Here is a 20243-nt window from a genome sequence, read left to right as displayed (position 1 = left end):
TCTCTAAGACTATTCAAAACAGTTTTCAGTTGTGCAACATTGCCGTTTGTCCCATTCTTTGAGTCTGCCATCAGGAATAAAATCCCTATCTTAACAACCTTTATAAACACAAAGACCAAAATAACATTCTATAACGTTTCTAAAATAAGCTGTTAAATCCTGCCAAATAGGCATCCTACAAACTTAATGAACTATATGAAAATTAAACTATCAAGGTAATGTACAAGAAAAGTGCAAAAAGAGGGTATATCACATAAAGCGTGCTTCTCAAAACGAAAATTTCTTTACAGAGCTCTTTTTTTAAAAAAAAAAATAAAAATTGCCAGCACACTCAAAAAGAAAAAAAGGTTCGAACCCCCCCAAAAAAACCCTTAACCTACAAACTTATAAAACAACTTACACCTACTTATTAAGCATTATCTTTAGTGCAAAAATGCAATGACTACAAATATCAAAAGAGTAAGTGTCCAAAATTACATACAATCAAAAATAATACCAGAAACACTACCCATATCAAATACCTTTTTCTTCAACCTTAACACTGTTATTTTAAATTTCGCCGCGTGCAGCTGCCTGCAGGCATGGGAGAGAGAACAGAGAGTAAAAAGGGGGCGTGAAAGGGGGTGAGAGGATGCGGAGTAGGAAAAGTTTCTTGTCCTACCGTTTACAAGCTGTCATTAAGCTATCAATCACTACCTTTATATTGCCGTAATAGCAAATGGTAAATTTTTCCTTCCGAACCCTGTCAGTCTGTTTCTACTCCTAGTGTTTTCTGACTTTCTCTTCAAACATTTGGAAACAAGTCAGCTTTAGCCTTTTGTTTCTCCTCGTCTCTTCTTACATATACCTTCTGAGCTTCTCGTAATAAAGTTTCTAACCCTCTGTCTTGCCAATCCTCGATCTTCCCCAACTTCTTTCTACTATCTCCCCATGATTTCACTATAAACTGCGTTCTGAGAAGTATCACTCCAGCTGCATAAGCGGGGTCTATTCCCAAATACATTTGTAAACTTTTCTTCAGTCTTTCATAGAATCATAGAATCATAAAATCAGCCAGGTTGGAAGAGACCTCCAAGATCATCTAGTCCAACCTATCACCCAGCCCTAAGCAATCAACTAGACCATGGCACTAAGTGCCTCATTCAGTCTCCTCTTGAACATCTCCAGGGATGATGACTCCACCACCTTGCTGGGCAGCACATTCCAATGGGCAATCACTCTCTCTGTGAAGAACTTCCTCCTAATATCCAGCCCAGACCTCCCCTGGCACAGTTTGAGACTGTCCCCTCGTTCTGCTGCTGGTTGCCTGGAAGAAGAGACCAACCCCCACCTGGCTACAACCTCCCCTCAGGTAGCTGTAGACAGCAATGAGGTCTCCCCTGAGCCTCCTCTTCTCCAGGCTAAACATCCCCAGCTCCCTCAGCCTCTCCTCACAGGCCTGTGCTCCGGACCCCTCACCAGCTTTGTTGCCTCTGGACACGTTCCACTACCTCAACATCTCTCTTGAATTGAGGAGCCCAGAACTGGACACAGGACTCAAGGTGTGGCCTGACCAGTGCTGAGCACAGGGGAAAGAAGAACCTCCCTTGTCCTGCTGGCCACACTATTCCTGATCCAGGCCAGGATGCCATTGGCTCCCCTGGCCACCTGGGCACACTGCTGGCTCATGTTCAGCCTACTATCAACCAGCACCCCCAGGTCCCTTTCTGTCTGGCTTCTCTTCAGCCACTCTGTCCCCAGCCTGTAGCGCTGCTTGGGGTTGTTGCGGCCAAAGTGTAGAACCCTGCACTTAGCCTTGTTCAATCTCATCCCATTGGCCTCTGCCCACCCACCCAGCCTGACAAGGTCCCTCTGCAGGGCCCTCCTACTCTCCAACAGATCGACACCTGCTCCTAACTTGGTGTCATCTGCAAACTTACTGATGATGGACTCAATTCCTTCTCTACATCATCAATAAAGATATTGAATAGGATAGGGCCCAAAACTGATCCCTGGGGGACACCACTGGTGACTGGCTGCCAACTGGATGTGGCACCATTCACCACCACTCTCTGGGCCCGGCCCTCCAGCCTGTTCTTAACCCATTTCAGATGGATTTCCACCCATTCAGTGGGAGACTCGTCCTTCCTCTGTTGTTCACTAAAAGCTTTGTCAATATTTTTTTCCCTGAGTACAGCTTCTTTAATTCCTTGTATTAATATAGTCCTCAGGTCACTCATATTCTGTCTCCCCTGAGGTTGTTCATGGTCCCACCCAGGATCTTGATTAGGCCACTTCTGATCTCCTGGTGGCCCCCCTTGGCTTTGTCTCTCCCATATCCTCATTCCGGCCTGTCTGATCAAATGTCTTTCCTCTGCAGTAAATATAATACTCAAAATTGCTTGTACTTCTCTCCAGGTATATGTGTTAGGACCCAAAAATTGATCCAAGCTCTCAGCTACACCTAAAGGGTCGTCCAACGAAGACCCATCTCTTTCTTGAAATTACGCACATCTGATGTATTGAGAGGCACGGCCACGAAACCTATTGCCCCCTCAGCACCCCCCAGAGGCACCTCCCTAAGTGGATGTAACCCAACACTGCTTTCTCTTTGTTCATCCCTGACCCTGCTTCTTGTTCGAGGGGGTGAGTGACGAGGGGTAAGCTGAGGAGCTGTTGGATTTAGGGGACCTTGACCTCGACCCCTGCCCCGATAATAAGGAGGTGGTAAGTTATGCAAGGGTTCCCACCTTTCCTTTTCCCTATCTTTATCCTCTTCCTTATCTTCATCCTCTCTGCCAGCTTCTGCCACTACTTCTCAGCATAGCCTGTTTTCTCATTGCAATGCAACTAAATCCTTAATAGAGACGTCCTGATCTAGTCCCTGTTCAGGCGCCAAATGTAGGAGATTGGCCAGAGTTAAGACACGGATTCAATATGAGTTAAAATCTTGCTCAGCCAGAGTCAAGACACGGACCCAATATGAGTTCAGGATCTTGCTCATTTATTGCTAAAAGTCACAGGCTTTTATAGTATTATGTGCTGTCCACGCGAATAACATTAGCTTGCTACTGGCTAACATACATTGTTCACGTGCCTGTTGCTGTATGCTGATTGGAATATAATATCAGCAATATCTTCCTACCTTGCAGCTTCAGCACCTGGCTTCACGTCCTGTTTATAGGCTTGCCAAGCTTTCTCTTATCAGCCTCTAAAGGACATGCCAGGTTGTCTATAGTTAGTTAGCTTAGCTAAAAGGCTGGATTGTGCAGCTCGTGGCCTTTTATCTTCTAGCCATTTCTCTACAGCTTCTGTTTAAAATAAATGCTCTAGAGACTGTGGTATAATGCAATGTATCCAGCAAACCGAGTACCAAAGCTAAACATACCTAAGTCTACCAAATCTAGTGTTTTAAGGACATTTTTTTGTAAGACCAAAAATATAACAAAAGAAAGAGTTGGTACTGATACAGCTGCTGACCTTTGCGACTGTAAACAAAAGACAGTTTTTAACCAGTAAAGAACTTCACAAATATGAAGCCTGTTTTGCCAGTGCTTGGAATAGTCACTGATGCATTCTGCATACAAATCAGTTTTTACCAGAAAACAGATTTCTAGATGTGCTGGAAAGAGAATGCAGGATTTCCATGACTTCAGAAGCATCCACCATTCAGGTAACTTATTTTAAAATATGCTGTATTAAACCCAAATTAATAATTAAATAAAAATAAAGAAATCTCAGTGCAAAAAAAATCAGTACTTGGGCCTCTAAAAGCATCCTACTGAACATAATACAAATCTCACTTGACCTAATATGGACTTCACAGATGCCCACAAGTCTGCATTAGAAAACACATCTGTATCTCAAGCTAAATTAAGGTGTCTAGTTTCCTCTGCATTAGGCAGCAGCTGATAAAAAAAATGCAATGCCCTAAATTCAGTTGCCTTGGGTATGTTCATATACACATACTGTATTAGCTTTATCATATACCTCTTATGCAAAACTAACAGGCATCACATGATCTTCATTTTCTTTAATTTAGCAATGTACATTGGACCCCATGCTCTCCCTTTTTCTGGAAGAACCAGAAGCTCATGTTGTTGCATTCCGCCAAGAAAAGTGAATTCCTGAGAAACAGCTTTGGCCATTTCACTTAGGTCTACAGGTGTTACATTGCTGAAGGAGTTTAGAATGAGATTTATTACATCACTGTTTTCTGCCTTTGAAAGAGTGCATGTAGAATAGACTAATGATCCACCAGGACGCAACGCTTTAATAGCAGACCTGTAAATAGTGAAAAAAAATAAAATAAAATCAGTATAATCAGTGATATATGAAAGCCAGAGGAACATGTAAAGACTCATAAATCTAAGTTTATAAATAGACATAAATAAATAAGACAAAAATAACATAATAAAAACATCTTAACAATATGTTATACTTCATAACACCACCTGCAACACATTTTGGAATGAATGTATTTTCAGTTAACTGAAGGTATTCTCTATACAACAAAGACAAGCAGAAAGCAGCATTTGTTCAGAGTTACAGAACATTTATATGCACAGCACAACTGTAAAAATACTGCAACTGCGTATATAAAATGGGTAACGTCACATCAAAACTGCTAGTTAGACATTTAGCTAGCTACTTATGTGAACAAATATTAGAACATACAGTTGCAGTAATAGCCTAAACTAATTACTGGGCTCTAATTTTAGTGATTTCTGCAAATTTTGCAACTTATTTAGAATGTAAGAGGCCTTGGGGTTTTCACTGAATCACTATTTTCAACCTGATTTAATAAGGAAATACAACTAAGTGGATCATATTGTCTGTTCACAGACTGGTAGACAGATAGACTGTAAGTTCTTTTTCTCTTTCCCACTGAAACTGAGTTGTAACAGACTGTTTACTTTCCATTAAAGCAGATCTGCAAAGTTCTTTTTCAGCCAGATAAAATAATGAAGTATAGAAGTGATATATGGAAGCCATATTCATCTAACCTAAATTAGAAGAGTAAGGAGAAAAATTCTAAATTTTGCATGACATGAGCATTCTTCAAATCTCGTACCACCATATAAGTGAAAGAGGAAGTTGCACTAAAAGTTCACTTGCTATTAAAATGCTTTCTTAGGATAATCCTTTCTAATCATACACTTTGGAACCTTCAAGAGTATAATGGCTCATAGACTGAATTGTAAGCTAGTATTCAAACAGATCACTGCTTTTGGAAAACAGATGCTACTGGGCTGAAGCGAATACCATACTAAGATACAATTGCTCCCTAAACAAAACTTCTTTTGTTAAAGACAAAAGAATCTGAAAAGCTGAATGTTGTTACTCAGCTTGTGAATATCAAACAGACAACAAGATAGGGAATTACAAGCGTGCCACTGAGAAACTGGTAAATGAAAAGGGGCAAGGCAGGTACTGAAAGTACAGACTCATGGAGCAGAATGACACACACATTCTTGCTGTATGGAAAGACACTGAATAATCTTAGATTAGTAGATATTACTGTATTGACTCCTCCAAATAAAATCTAGAACTGTATTTGGTTTAGCCGAGATGTACTTAATTTTCCCCACAGCATCTTTTGTAGTGCTGTGTTTTGCAATATTGTAGCTGAGCGCTGATAACTCGTCAGTGTTTGGGCTACTGCTGAACCAAGCACCAAGGCTGTGCTTTTCCAACTCTTCCCATCCCCCAACAGCAGGCTGAGGAATAGGCAAGATCTTGGGAGGGGACAGAGCCAGGCCAGCTGACCCAAACTGACCAAATGGGTATTCCATACCATATGATGTCAGCTTAGATATAAAAGCTAAGTGAAAGAAGGAAGTGTAGGGGTACTTGTTGAAAGTGTCTGTCCTCCAAAACAATGACTGTTCATATTAATCCCTGCTTCTCAGGGAGGGAGTGGACTTCATCTGCTGATGGGAAGTAGAGAATGATATCTTTGTTTACTCTTGCCTCTGCTCATTGCCTTTGCTCTTGCTTTTCATCCTATTAAATTGCTTCTACCTTACCAGCCTTTTGTTATAATTTCCCTCTTCCCTGTCCATCTAAGAATGGGAGTGATGCAATAGCTTTAGTGGGCACCTGTCCCCCAGGCAGGGCCAAACGACCACAACAAGAAAAAAAAAAAGGGCAGAAAAAAGAACGGCAGATGAGGTGAGCAGCCCCCAAATGCAGCAAACCTGATTCTAAGCCCAGATATAAAAAAAACCAATGCCATTGCGACAGCAGCTCCTGTAGAGACAATCTGATGACTTGCTAAGGGTGATAGCTGAACAAAAAAAGTTGAAAAACAAACAAAAAAAAAACCAGAAAATACAAGGGGAAAAGATAAGTCTTTTTAATTGAATTGGGTCTTTTCAGGAAAAGAATCAATACAAAAAAGCCTCATCACAAGCAGGATCAGAGCAAATAACAGATGAAAGCTTCTTTGAATGTCCTTGTCCAAAACAACAAGGAAATACCGGAACAAATGACTGTTTCAGAGATAATACAACTCTGTTCACCTTCCGAGGTGAAAACTCCTGTGCCTTACAGTCAACCTGTTCCTCTGGGAACTGTAAATGCTATCTAACTAATTTCTTCTCTGAGTCTCAATTACATTAATCAGCAAGCCAAGTACGTAGTTTACTGGAGTCTATACTACTCCAATTTTAGATAGCTTAAAAGAACAGAGCTCTTTCAGCAAGTGATGCTCAAAGGAAAATCAGTCTTCAATAAAAAGATGGGAGAGTGAGCAGAGAGCTAGCACATTTAGCTTGAGTGTGCAGTTCAAGTTCAGCATATTATAGGTAAAAATGGGTTACAGAGCACTTAGTCTGAATACTTTTAATTTAACTGGGTCTAACCAACTCATCCTAACTAAAGCTATTTATGAAACAGAAAGATTATCTCAGACCTGTGAGTAGCTTTTGAGAGTCTGCAAATATGTTTAAGAATGTTTTAGACACAGCCTGCTACAGGACAACATTTACAATGCTGCCTTGAGACCACAAAACAGAACAGGTGCCCTCTGATTTCCCCTTTCAGATCTTATTTTCTAAAATGCTGCAGTCATCTGTATACAATTGAATTGCCCAGCCCCAGATATTCATCCTTTTCCCCTTTTGCATGCCAATGCACATATACTCCTCAGCACACTACAAAAGCACTAGTACTGCATCCAAGGCCCTAGGTTGTCCCCACTGTCTCCAGCTACCTTCCCTGTTTGCAGTTATCTGCTGTGGCTGCAGCTGTCTATCTAAAAGGACAGGGCCTATGCTGCTGCTCTTTGGCCTGTCTGAGCAACCACAGTGCATCCATATGTATGGAAGGTAACTACTGTAAAGCAGAACAGGAATATACTATTTTCTATTCTCATAAATAAGCCAAAAAGAAATACACACTGATCCTCTGTCTCCTTGGTCTCATACCAGTTATGGAAAACATAAAAGCATTTTTTCCCCTGTAATGCTTGCTTGCTTTCTAGCTTTCACATTAGAACTCAAAGAAGACTGAAGTTTAAACAGGCTTTCATAAAGATGAACCGATCCTAACAGTATTATTAGAAACCAGCTACTTTACTAATTTTCATAATTGCCCCCTCCAGTTACACCTTTTTCATGCATACAGTAATGCTGAGTCATGACAGAGCAGCTGGTTGGCTTGAAAATGTGAACATCTTTTTGTGTGATATTAAAGATGTACTTTTAACTAACATACCTGGTAATGTTACTCATAGAAGCAGGTAATGGCAAGTGCTTTCCTACCTTTAAGGTGGATACTACATGAACATATAAGCAAGTGGTAAAATATTTTTACCATGTAGAAGTGGAAAAGGTAAAGGGGTGTGTGTGTATATATATATATATACACACACACACATATATATATAAAAAATCAGTAGGGCTATAGCTTACAGGGTTAATAGCCTGGAAACTTGCAAAGTGTCCTTTTCTTACTATAAATAAAGTAACAACCATTCAAGACAATATTAAAAGAACCATGCTCCTACAAATGAGTCACAGAGGCAGTTATTTAGAGGAAAGTACAGCACAGGTTTCTGAATGAAATCCTGAAAGTCTCACATCAAAAAACCCCTCTGTCTCCTTAGCTTGGGAATCTTCACTGGCCCATGATGCAAAAAGGCAAGGCTTTTCAGTTTACTTACCTACTCTGATAACTAAGTTACAAATTAAAATATCTAAGGAGGATTACTTATGCTACAAAATTAATCAACATTATCTGTATATCTTGCCAAGTTTGGCAACAGTTGTTTCAGGGACTGTGTTAAAGTCAGCTAACCACTATCCCTGATTAAGCTGTGCTTGGCTTTTGATAAACCTGCACTGAGCTGCAAATTTCAAAGTGAAGTGCTGGGCTCAAAGTCACAGGGTGATACTGCACTGGGAGAAGCAGAATCAGGGATTTTGGTCTCCTCGTCATCAGCATGACCAAGAATTCATTCGTAGGAGTATGTGTTCAAATAAAAGTTAAGAAACTAGGGTTCCTATCAATGGAGGGAAACAAGGTTATCTAAGGGAGACATCAGATCTAAAGCATAACTTAACAGACATCTAGCAGAATCCACCACTGCTACCATGACACCATGATTATCCCCCAAATCCTTACTTAAACCTTAACTCTTAGCAGAAGGTATTCAGTGTCTAAGTATTTTGTAAGTTCAAAAAATCTAGAACGATGGTCAAAAGATCATATATTTTTTCATCTTTCTCTTATTATATTGTTTAAAAATAAACCACATTAAAGATAATTAATCTCCAAGGTTTTTTCCTCTTAGTGGTACTGATGACCCTTAATAAAGAACAGCGCTGCTGTGCCAGACATGTTGGAGCTCCAGTATGAACTGGAATCGAAGGCAGCCAAGTGATATGCCACAACAGACATTGCTAATGCTTTCTTCTCCATTCCCATTGCAGAAGAATGTAGGCCACAGTTTGCTTTTACCTGGAGAGGTGTCCAATACCAGTGGAATCATCTCCCCCAGGGGTGGAAACACAGTTCTACCATCTGCCACGAGGTGATCCAAACTGCACTGGAGAAAGGTGAAGCCCCTGAGCACCTGCAGTTTGTAGTGAAGGTACCAAATGCCCAGAATTATGCCCCCAGACACCAGCAGACTTGTCCCAACATGTTCTGGTAAGTCCCCCCTTTCCACCCTCCTTTCAGGAGAGGAGGACAAAGGCCCAGCCGCCAACCTGTCTCCTAAGGGGTAAACAACTGCATGCACCCATCGCATGGCATGCTTATGCTCTTGCCATCTAATGGCACAATTCTAGCTTCACCTTTTCTATAGGTTGAAGCAGGTTGTTGACAAGTGTGCCCATTGGCCAGATCCAGCCTCGAGAAATCTATAAGTACTACTCCATTTGTTTACTACCTTGCTCTCTCCTATTGCTTTCTCTCACTTTGGCTGAGCCACAGAAGCTCGCAACCCTTAAGTCTTCTCACTCCCACATGCAAGCATACTAGAAGCGTCTGCACCACGGAAAGAAGTCAGCTCACCGAGCTGCTCAAGGAACCAGCAAAGGGTGATCCCTTCACCAAACAGCCGTCGTAAGTCCAGTCGAAAGGACTGAGAAAGCCCGAGAGAGGGTAAGCTCTAACTCAGTCGAAAGGACTGAGGAAGCCCCGAGAGAGGGGAAGGACTAGCCCAAGCCTGGCAGTCCAGATCTGCTGCAAGCTAATTAAGCAGCTAATCAAGCAGAAACGCATCTTGTGTAACCCCCGCCGTTTGCAGGAGAGAAAAGGAGCCGTAACTGCTCCATAGCCTTGTGTAGTTCCCCGAGAGTGAAAGATAGCCTCTCCATTGAGATCAAGGCAAAGACTGCATTGTAACCTCAATGGGAGCAGTCAGCTCACTTCGAGCCGAGCCGAAGGGGAAAGCACCCCCCCCCAAAACCCGCCTACCGGGAACCGCCATCTCAATCACGAGGGCCGACCCCCGAAAGAACCCAGCGCCGCCGTGCAGAGAACCGCTCCTCCAGACCAGCCCTGCCTGGCCAACCATCGGTTCAGGGAGCCACTCCAACCCTGCTAAGGGAAACCGCGATTGGCGGAAAGCAAGCCACCCCTCCTCACGACCGTGGGAGGAGAAAGAAAGCCTTGCCCCCACCTGCAGAGGCGGGGGGGAGAAAGAAAGTCGCCGCCCGAATGGGACCAGTCCCGGGCAGAAAGCCGGCAGCAGCAAGCAGCCTGTGTAATCCATCAATTTGCCTCGCTACACAGAAAGACAGAATGTATCTTTCCATGTGTGCAACATTCAGTAACATTCTATTCAAAGCGCCTTGGTTGTAGCCGCGTGATATTTCTAGCTTAACTTGCCTCGTGATAACATTATAAATATCTCTGTCCATAGTTGCAAGCCGCCAAGCATCTTGTCGAGTCTCCATCTAGTGGACAAGTGGCGGAAATACACCTTTCATTCCCTTAATTAGAAATTGATTCTGTAAATATTATAATTGGGTATAATTGTATATACTGAACCAGTTATGGACTATATTGTTACAATCGTGCATCAAATCAATATATATATATATATATGGTGATTAATTCTCATTCATAATTTTAACAATTCATAAATAATTTCATAATTCATATTTCATAATTCATAATTAATAACCATCATCCTTGTCCCTAATCCTCCTCACCATGACACAGTTCATCAATGACATCATTGTATGGGGTGAGACAGCAGAGGAGGTCTATCAGAAGGGTAAGAGGATAATCGATTTCCTGTTGGAGGCTGGCTTTGCCATAAAGAGAAGCAAGGTAAAAGGGTCTGCCAGGGAGATCCAGTTTCTGGGAGTTCGATGGCAAGATGGCCGTTGCCACATCCCTCAGGATGTGGTGAATAAGGTAGCCACTATGGTGCAACCCACTAGTAAAAAAGAGACACAATCCTTCTTGGGGCTTGTGGGCTTCTGGAAAACGCACGTTCCTGGGTACAGTCAAATAGTGAAACCCCTCTTCCATGTAACATGGAAGAAAAATAATTTTGTGTGGGGAACTGAGCAACAGGTAGCATTTGACCAGATAAAACAAGAAGTGGTCCATGCTATGGCTCTGGGAACCGTTCGAACCAGGCCAGAGATCAAGAATGCGCTGCATGCTCTGGCTGGTGAGAGTGGTCCTATGTGGAGCTTGTGAGAGAAAGCTCCTGGTGAGACAAGGGGCAGGCCCCTAGGTTTCGGGAGTAAAGGGTAAAAAGGCTCTGAGGCCAACTACACTGCAACAGAAAAGGAAATCCTAGCTGCATATGAGGGAGTCCAAGCTGCTTCTGAGGTGATTGGGACTCAGTCACCATTTCTTTTAGCTCCAAGGCTTCCAGTCCTGACTTGGATGTTTAAAGGGAGAGACTCAACCCCACATCATGCCACAGATGCTACCTGGAGTAAATGGATGGCCCTGAAAACTCAGCGAGCTCGAATGGGGATCTTCGAATGCCCTGGCATAGTGGAACTAATTACAACTGGCCAGAGGGTGCTGACTTCGGGATGCTGCAAGAGAAGACAGTGACTCGTGCTGAGGAGGCTCCCCCATATAATGACCTCCCTGATAATGAAAAGGGCTATGCTTTATTCACAGATGGATCTTGCTATCTTGTAGGAAGCAAGCGGAGATGGAAGGCAGATGTCTGGAGCCCAACAAGGCAAGTGGCAGAAGCAAGGGACGGAGAAGGTGAATCCAGTCAGTATGCAGAGGTAAAAGCTGTTCAGCTAGCCCTGGATATAGCAGAACAGGAGAACTGGCCGGTGCTTTACCTCTACACTGACTCCTGGATGGTAGCAAACACCTTGTGGGGGTGGCTGAGGGAATGGAAGAAGAACGGATTGCAGAGGAAAGGAAAGGCTATCTGGGCTGCAGACCTGTGGCAAGACATTGCTGCCCATCTGGACAAACTGCCAATAAAGGTACGGCACATCGATGCACACATTCCCAAAAGCAAAACCACTGAGGAACACAAGCACAACCACCAAGCAGATCTGGCTGCTAAAATCTCCCAGATAGATTTGGACTGGGAACACAAGGGTGAGCTATTCTTAGCTCGCTGGGCCCACGACACTTCAGGTCACCAAGGGAGAGATGCCACATACCGGTGGGCTCAGGACAGATCAGTGGACATATCCATGGAAGCCATCTCCCAGATTATTCATGAGTGTGACATCTGTGCTGCCATAAAGCAGGCTAAGCGCATGAAGCCTTTGTGGTATGGGGGGAGATGGTCAAAGTATAAGTACGGAGAGGCCTGGTAGATCAACTACATCACCCTTCCCTGATCTCACAGTGGCAAGCAGTACGTACTGACTATGGTAGAGACAAGTACAGGGTGGCTGGAAACCTACCCAGTGCCTCATGCCACTGCGCACAACACTATTCTGGGCCTGGATAGACATGTTCTGTGGAGACATGGCACCCCAGAGAGGATCGAATCAGACAGTGGAACCCATTTCAAGAACCATCTCATAAGGGACTGGGCAAAAGAACATGAAATTGAATGGATTTACCATATCCTATAACATGCACCAGCTGCAGGGAAGGCTGAATGCTACAATGGCTAGCTGAAGACCACCCTAAAAGCCATGAGGGGGTGGAACCTCTAGGAACCGGGAAAGACACCTAGCTCAGGCCACTTGGTTAGCAAATAGCAGAGGATCTGTAAACCGAGCTGGTCCTGCCCAGTCCAACCTGCTGCGAACAGTAGCTGGAGATGGAGTTCCTGTAATCTATCAGAAAAAGCTATGGGAAAATCAGTATGGGACTTCCCTGATGCTGGTGGGGGCAAACCAACCTGAGGGGTGTTCTCTGCTGAGGGGCCTGGTCACACATACTGGGTCATGCTAGAGACTGGGGATATTCAATGTGTCCCACAACGAAACGTGACTTTGACTGAAAAAGTATAGCCTCAGAGGGTAACACCAAATAATGTAATATATTCACTGTATAATAGTTATAAGTTGCTAAAAGTTTTCTTTCCTAGTTTGATAGCAACCTGACATCCAGGATCCAACACGAACCCACTGCACACAGGCACCAGCCCAGAGGACTTGTGCATTGTCTCACCTACACCTGTTCCTGCTTCCCACAGCAAAAGACTGTTCCTGTTTCCCCTACAGCAATAGACTGTTCCTGATCCCCCTTGAGAGACAGTTTCCTATTTTTTCTTACTCTTCTCCACATTCCTCCAGCTCAAACACCACCTGCATCAACTGTCACCAGAGAAAGAGACTGCCCTGAGAGAGAGACAGCCGGGATAAAGAGGGACTCACAACAAGAACTTTAACACTCACTACAATTCATGACTGGATAAAGAGACTGTGATAGAAAGTGGAAGTGGAATAAAGGGGTGAACTGTGCTGGGTTACATCCATCCTGGATAGGGCTGAAAGAACCCAGCCCCCAGGTGGACAAAAGAAACTTAATCCAGGTGGGACTTGGTTCCTTCCCCACCAGGAGAAGGGGTTCCCTGGCTCAAAGGTGGTCTGTTCCACTCCTCCTTCCCCTCTGGCAAGCCTATAAAAAGGGCAGACATCTCGCTGCTTGCTTTCTTTCCTGTCTCATCTGCTCGAAAGAACATGGGCTGCTGCAGCTGCCTCCTGCACTGACCACATGGCCATGGCCTATTTCTTCCAACTGAATCCACTCACCTCCAGGGGAATACAACAAGGACATCCAGGCTTGGTTTTCTATATTTTCCCATTTACCCTCATTCCTTACCTTTGTGAACCCTCCCCATTACTGTTATATTTTTTTTTTTGGGGGGGGGTGGGGGGGGGTGGGTGGGGGGGTGTAAAAAAATTTACCTTTTCTACTTCCAAACCGATTCCAGACTATTCTTTCGTGAATTTACTTCTCTTCTCCCCTACCCCTTTTTTTCTTTCCTCCCTCTCTACCTTGCCAGGACAAAAACAGAGGGTGGAAGAATCTGTTATCATTTGAGCTCCTAAACTCCAGTCAGAGCTCAAACCAGCACAACTCCTACAATTAAGAGCACAAAATTCATCCTCTAGATTCATGTGGAAAACTCTTATGTTTTGGTGAAAACATAAAGGTGAATGAATGTGGAGATGTATGAAGATTTTTTCAGTAAATCATATTATTTACAACACACAATGTGAAAAAGACTCTTTTCCAAAGAGTAAGTCTATATGTCACATATCAGAGAAAACAGAACAGCTTGTAACTTAAGATTATTTATTTGTGTCCTAGGTTTTCACCAGTATTTTTAACATTTATTCTAAGATAAATTTTTTTCAAATTCTGGAACGGAGAAAAATAAAGTAGGTGCTGGGGTATGTAGATTAACCTTTAGAAACAGGCTGGCAATTCTACCTGATGACTTAAGAGAAACAGTCAATCTCATTTTACTTCCCATGTGTGCAGACTAGTAAACCATCATACAGAGGCTGGATGATCAGCAGTCTCTGTTCTGGGACTGAAGCAGCATGACAAACAGAGCTAAATCTTCATGAAGCCACTTGCACAACACCAAGGTAATTACATACAATGTTAATTGACAGTTTCAGTACCATTTAATTCAGAAAAACAGGTTCAGAATATTTGGGTTGATTTTTTTTTTATTTTTCCTTCCAAATAAAAGCACATGCACAAATCCTCCTACCTCCTGAACTATTCAAGGAGAAAGAAAACAAAGAAACAACCAATGAGCCTCACAATTTCAGGTAATCTTTTCTTAAAAAAAAATAAGCAATTTCAAACATTATGTTATAATTGATACCCAAAGCAGAAAAGTTCTTAGTACAGAGGAAAACATTCACGTTATCTCACTATTGTGCTCCACCTCCATAGGGCTTATAAAAGGACATACGTATGCTATACAGAACATGGTTCCTTAAGAATTTATTTTTACAAGCAAAACAGGGATTGAAGCACTTCATTAGCTAGGAAGAATAAATGGTTTTCTGGATTTCTCAAGATGGGTTTAATGCTTTATCCAGAATTCTGAAAAATGAAAATGCATACAATCTCAAAGAGATCAACTAGGAAAACGAGCATTTTGTATGACTGGCTTTGCAAACAGCAGTTCAAAGCACTCTGAATTGCCCCATATCTCTTGGTGTGTGCATTTCTTAGGTATTCAAAACAAACTCCCTCCTAGCTAACTACTAGACAGAAAAAGAGGCGACCAATATGTATCTTTTAAAGTTAGTCTGAGTTCCTGTTATTAAACATCAATTACTGCTGTTTAATTACTGGGAGATGTTGTGTATAGAAGAGTTACAATAGTCTGAACGCTCTTTCCACATTTTCTAAATTGTATCCTGTTTGATTTCTTTACAGCTGGACCTTAACACAGCTTGTTTCAGCTGCAGTAACTGGGCAAGGAAAAATTACAATATCCATTAACCAGTCAGTTACTATGCATTGAAGCTTAACCCAAAATTGATTTTCTATCTGAGAACCATTAACACTGGTAAATTCACTTAGGTGAACGACTGCATTTTGTGCTAGCATTTAGCATCAGGAGATGAACGCTCTTTCCTTACTTTGCAATTTGTTTTCTGCATGATCAAATAAAAACAAGATTTGCAACATGTTCTTGGATTATAGCACTCAGCAGGGATGCTTATAAAATTCGCTGTTCAGCATTTATGCGACTTATTTACATTTCATATTTTATTGAACTGGAGTAGGAAGATCACTGCATCAATTTCAACACTTCTTCCAAAGGGCTTCTCTGAAGCCTCTATGTACTTAAAAATTTACACTATACCACATAAAATAATTTTCCTTCCTTGCACGATGAGCAGGAAGATGTCCAAACTCAGAAAAACAGATTCCAAGATTACAACCAAAGCATTTACCTAATTAAGAAAGAGGGAAACTGAAATTTTGGGCTGAGTGTCACTTGACAGAAATGAAACTAGACCTCCCTGTTGCATTTCATTCTTCACAATTCTGTGTTATACTTAATACAATGTTAAACTGAAATAATGCTTCATCCTTGTATTTTAAGGTTCATCTTCAAATCACACAATATTTCTTAGCTAGTCTCAACAAAATATCTGAGATCCAGTTTTTATTTTTTTTCATGGATACAGGAACCAGGTGAGAAATGCCCACAAGCATAAAGCATCACATAATCTGAATACGTAAATCAGAGGCAGCTCTGCAAGAGTTGACTCCTATAAGATGCAATACAGCTGGATTAATGTAGGTTCAGCTTCCCTGAATATTACTGTATGTATCAGAGATGGGATTCAAACTCAATGTTTTATTTACAATCATGCACTCTAGCCACAAACCTTGAATTGAGTAGCATTCCACAACTGTAGTTTTGCGAAACTTCTAATGTGCTTGTATGAATCATTTAGATTTTCCTGGTCTTAATGTATCATTTCCTTTTTCCCTATCACACCAGATCTGGGATATCTTCAGTACAGAATATTCATTCAAAAGTGATCAAAGGAACAATAAAAATACAATGGACAGCTATACCATTTACTATAGGTCAAATATTTTACCTGATAGCACTTGCAATCTCTAACTCTTGAACCTAACCATTTATTTCCTATGCTTCAAAATCTTTTTAAAAAGAAAAAAAAATCCACTGTACATAAAAATAGATTGGTCACTTTACAGAACTACTGAGATCTATGTTGAAATTAAATTGAAATTACCATCCTTTTAATTCTATTTATGTATCAAAAGCATTTTGTCCTCATAAACCCAACTCTTATTGCTGTTACTATAGTAAAGTATACTTTTAATAGAAGCAAAGTTCTCTTCTTGATTTCAGAATAATTCAATCTGATTGGGTCTGACAGGAATGCTTCCTTTTAAAAAAAGATTCCTGCTGTCATGAGCTCTCTACTTCAGGATTATGATCTGGACTGATTTATGCAAATTCTTGAAATTACTCTGCATAATATATGCATTGTTTTAATAGGGGGTCGAAAATTGGATTTTATGTGTCAAATATTGAAAAGGGAAAACTTAAACAGGTCAGTATTTTAAATGTGATTGATTTCTTCAAAGGACATGATGCATTACTGCAATAAGATCTTCCTATTTCTGTTATAGCTTCTGCTAGGCCTTTTTTAACAGGAAGTCATATAAAACTATTGTGAGCTGCAGCAATGGGAACTCTCCATAAAAACTTCCTTTTTCTTTTTTGTAGTATGCTATTTTTCCCTCAATTTCCTTTGACAGAGAGACTTCAGGTGTGACTGTTACTTTGCAAAGAAACACTGAAGTCTAGAAGGTATTATTGGGAAGTCACTATTATTTTTTTCCTGGAGAGAATGTAGAGTTTGAAATGTTTCAAAAATCCTAGCCTATGGCTGGGATCATTAAAAAGTGTAATACACAGCAACATTGATTTTGATTATTCAGCGGATATTCTTGAAAAATAAACAAACAATCCTACCTCTTCCACCAAACCCCACATTCTTCTATCTTGTTACCCTATCATTTATGATCAGTAGTCTCCTGTGCTACAAATAGTTACACGGAAAAACAATGGAGCGGCTTATTTTGGAAGTCATCTCTATGCACTTGGAAGAGAAGATGATGATCAGGAACAGTCAGCATGGATATACCAAGACTAGATCATGCTTGACTAATCTGATAGCGTTCTATGATGGTGTAACTGAATGGGTAGATTCAGGGAGACAAGTGGATGTAGTCTACTTTGACCTTAACAAGGCTTTTGACACTGTCTCCCACAACATCCTTTTGAATAAGCTCAGGAGATGGGTGATAGAAGAAGAGACAGTGACATGAATTAGGAAATGGTTACACAATAGAGTGCAAAAGAGTGGTGATCAATGGTGCCAGGTCCAGCTGGAGACCTTTAACAAGTAGAGTTCCCCAGGGATCAGTGCTGGGTGCAGTCCTGTTTAACATCTTTATTAATGACATTGATGATGGGACAGACAGACAGTGTCTGCCCAGCAAACTTGCTGACACTACCAAACTGGGAGGCTTTGCTAATGATACACCTGAAGGCTGTGTGGCCATTCAGGGAGACTTGGACAGACTGGAGAGCTGGGCACAGAGGAACCTAATGAGGTTCAACAAGGACAAGTGCAGAGTCCTGCACCTGGGAAGAAATAATAAATAAACTGTATCAGTACAGATTACGAGGTGATCTGCTAGTGAGCAGCCCTGAGGAGAAGGACAGGAAGTCCTGGAGGACAAGTTTTCCATGGGACAGCAATGTACCCTTGTGGCCAAGAAGGCCAATGGGATCCTGGGGTGCATTAAGAAGAGTGCGTACAGCAGGTCGAGGGAGGTTCTCCTCCCCCTCTACTCTGCCCTAGTGAAGCACCACCTAGAACACTGCATCCAGTTCCAGGCTCCCCAGTTCAAGAAGGACAGGGATCTACTTGAGAGGGCTACCACAGTGATTAAGGGACTGGAGCACGTGCCCTGTAAGGAAGGACCTGGGGCTTTTTAGTCTGAAGAGGGGAAGACTGAGGGGATCTAATAAATGCATATAAATATCTGAGGGCTGGGTGTCAGCAGGGAGGGGACAGGCTCTTCTCACTTGCTCCCTGTGATAGGACAAGGAGCAATGGATGTAAACTGCAGCACAGGAGGTTCCACATCAACACAAGGGGGAACTTCTTTACTGTAAGGGTCACAGACCACTGGAAGAGGTTCCCCAGAGGGATTGTGGGAGTCTCCTTCTCTGGACACTTTCAAGGTCCATCTGGATGCATTCCTGTGTGACCTACACTAGATTATATGGTCCTGCTCTGGCAGGGGGTCAGACTCGAAGATCTCTAGAGGTCCCTTCCAACCCCTAACATCCTGTGATATGCATATTAAATTCGAGCAGCATGTACGAATGTGCAGTAGTGAACTCAGTCTCTTCTGTTTCCACTAAAACCAATGTTCAGCAAGTGAAGCCAACTAACAGCAGCTATGAAAGCTTATCTAGTTTACATTGTTCAGAGAGGCTAGGGGTGAGAAAACCTACTGTCAAAACATCTGCAGTCAAGAAGAGATGACAGGTGCCTGTCATCAGGGACTCACTTCTGAAGGGTATTGAGAGTCCTATATGCAGACCTGATCCACTCTTTAGGGAAGTCTGTTGCCTACCTGGGGCCAGGGTCAAGGACGTAGTAAGAAAACTTTCTGCCCTAGTCTGTCCATCTGACTACTATCCATTGTTGGTTTTCCAAGTAGGCAATGATAAAATTTCAAAAGGAAGTTTGAGATCAATGAAGGACTTCAGAGCCCTGGGACGAATGGTTAAGGGGTCAGGAGCACAAGTAGTATTTGCTTCTGTCCTCCCACTAGCTATGCCTAATGATGGACTAAACATGAAAATCCAGCAGATTAATGCATAGCTGTGGGACTAGTGTCAACAGCAGGTCTTTGGGTTCTTTGATCACAGGCTACTCTACAAAACTCCGGGCCTGCTGATTATAGAAAAAAACCTGCTTGTCTCAGAGGAAAAAGAATCCTGGGACAAGAACTGGCAGGGTTGATTGATAGGTCCTTAAACTAATTTTGAAGGGGAAGAGGGAAAAAACAAGCCTCATTGAGGACATTCCTGGGACAATTGTGAGGTAGGGTACCAGCTCCACTGCTATCCCAGGGGCTGAAGGGGATAGTGGATTATGCAACACCCACAATGGTAACATACTCCTCTGCTAAGTCTCTGAAGTGTCTGTATATCACTTCAAGAAGCATGGGGAATAAGCAGGATGAACTGGAAATCTGTGTGCAGTTGAAATGATTATGACCTTGTTACAACTACAGAGACATGGTGGGACAGCTCCCATGACTGGAATGTGGTTATGGACAACTATGTACTTTTCAGAAAGGACCGGCTGACAAGGCCAGGTGGTGGAGTTGCTCTCTATGTGAATAAGCAACTAGAATGTGTTGAGCTCAAGCCAGAGGGAAATGGTAAAAGCTTATGGGCAAGAGTAAAGGGATGTACAAACATGGATGATACAGTTGTGGGTGTTTACTAGAGACCACTGAACCAGAAAGAAGCTACTGACGAGGCCTTCTACAGGCAGCTGGAAGTAGCCTCAAGGATCAAGTGCCCTGGTGCTTGTGGGCGACTTCAACCACTTGGATATTAGCTGGAAAGATCACACAGCCAAGCACAAACAGTCCAAAAGGTTCCTGCAGTGCATTGATGACAACTTTCTCCTGCAAATAGTTGAAGAAGTGCAATGCTGGACCTGATATTAACAAAGGAGGAGTAGTTGAGAATATCAAGGTTGGGGGTACTGTTGGTTGCAGAGGCCATGACATGGTAA

The 20243-nt window shown here is 42.3% G+C and overlaps 1 protein-coding gene across 1 annotated transcript in view; it reads right to left on the bottom strand.

Moving 5' to 3' along the window:
• Window positions 1-2978: 2978 nt before the first annotated feature.
• NSUN3 (NOP2/Sun RNA methyltransferase 3) overlaps window positions 2979-20243 on the bottom strand; it is a 28500-nt gene continuing 11235 nt past the window's right edge. Inside the window, exon 6 of the mRNA XM_054390959.1 lies at window positions 2979-4263. Coding sequence (XP_054246934.1) covers window positions 3993-4263 — 271 coding nt within the window. The 3' untranslated portion in view covers window positions 2979-3992. The remainder of the gene's footprint in view (window positions 4264-20243) is intronic.

The sequence above is a fragment of the Indicator indicator genome, chromosome 1 (assembly GCF_027791375.1).
Source record: "Indicator indicator isolate 239-I01 chromosome 1, UM_Iind_1.1, whole genome shotgun sequence".
NCBI lineage: Eukaryota > Metazoa > Chordata > Aves > Piciformes > Indicatoridae > Indicator > Indicator indicator.
The sequence above is the reverse complement of the archived record's forward strand: the minus strand, read 5'-3'. Positions and strand labels throughout refer to the sequence as shown.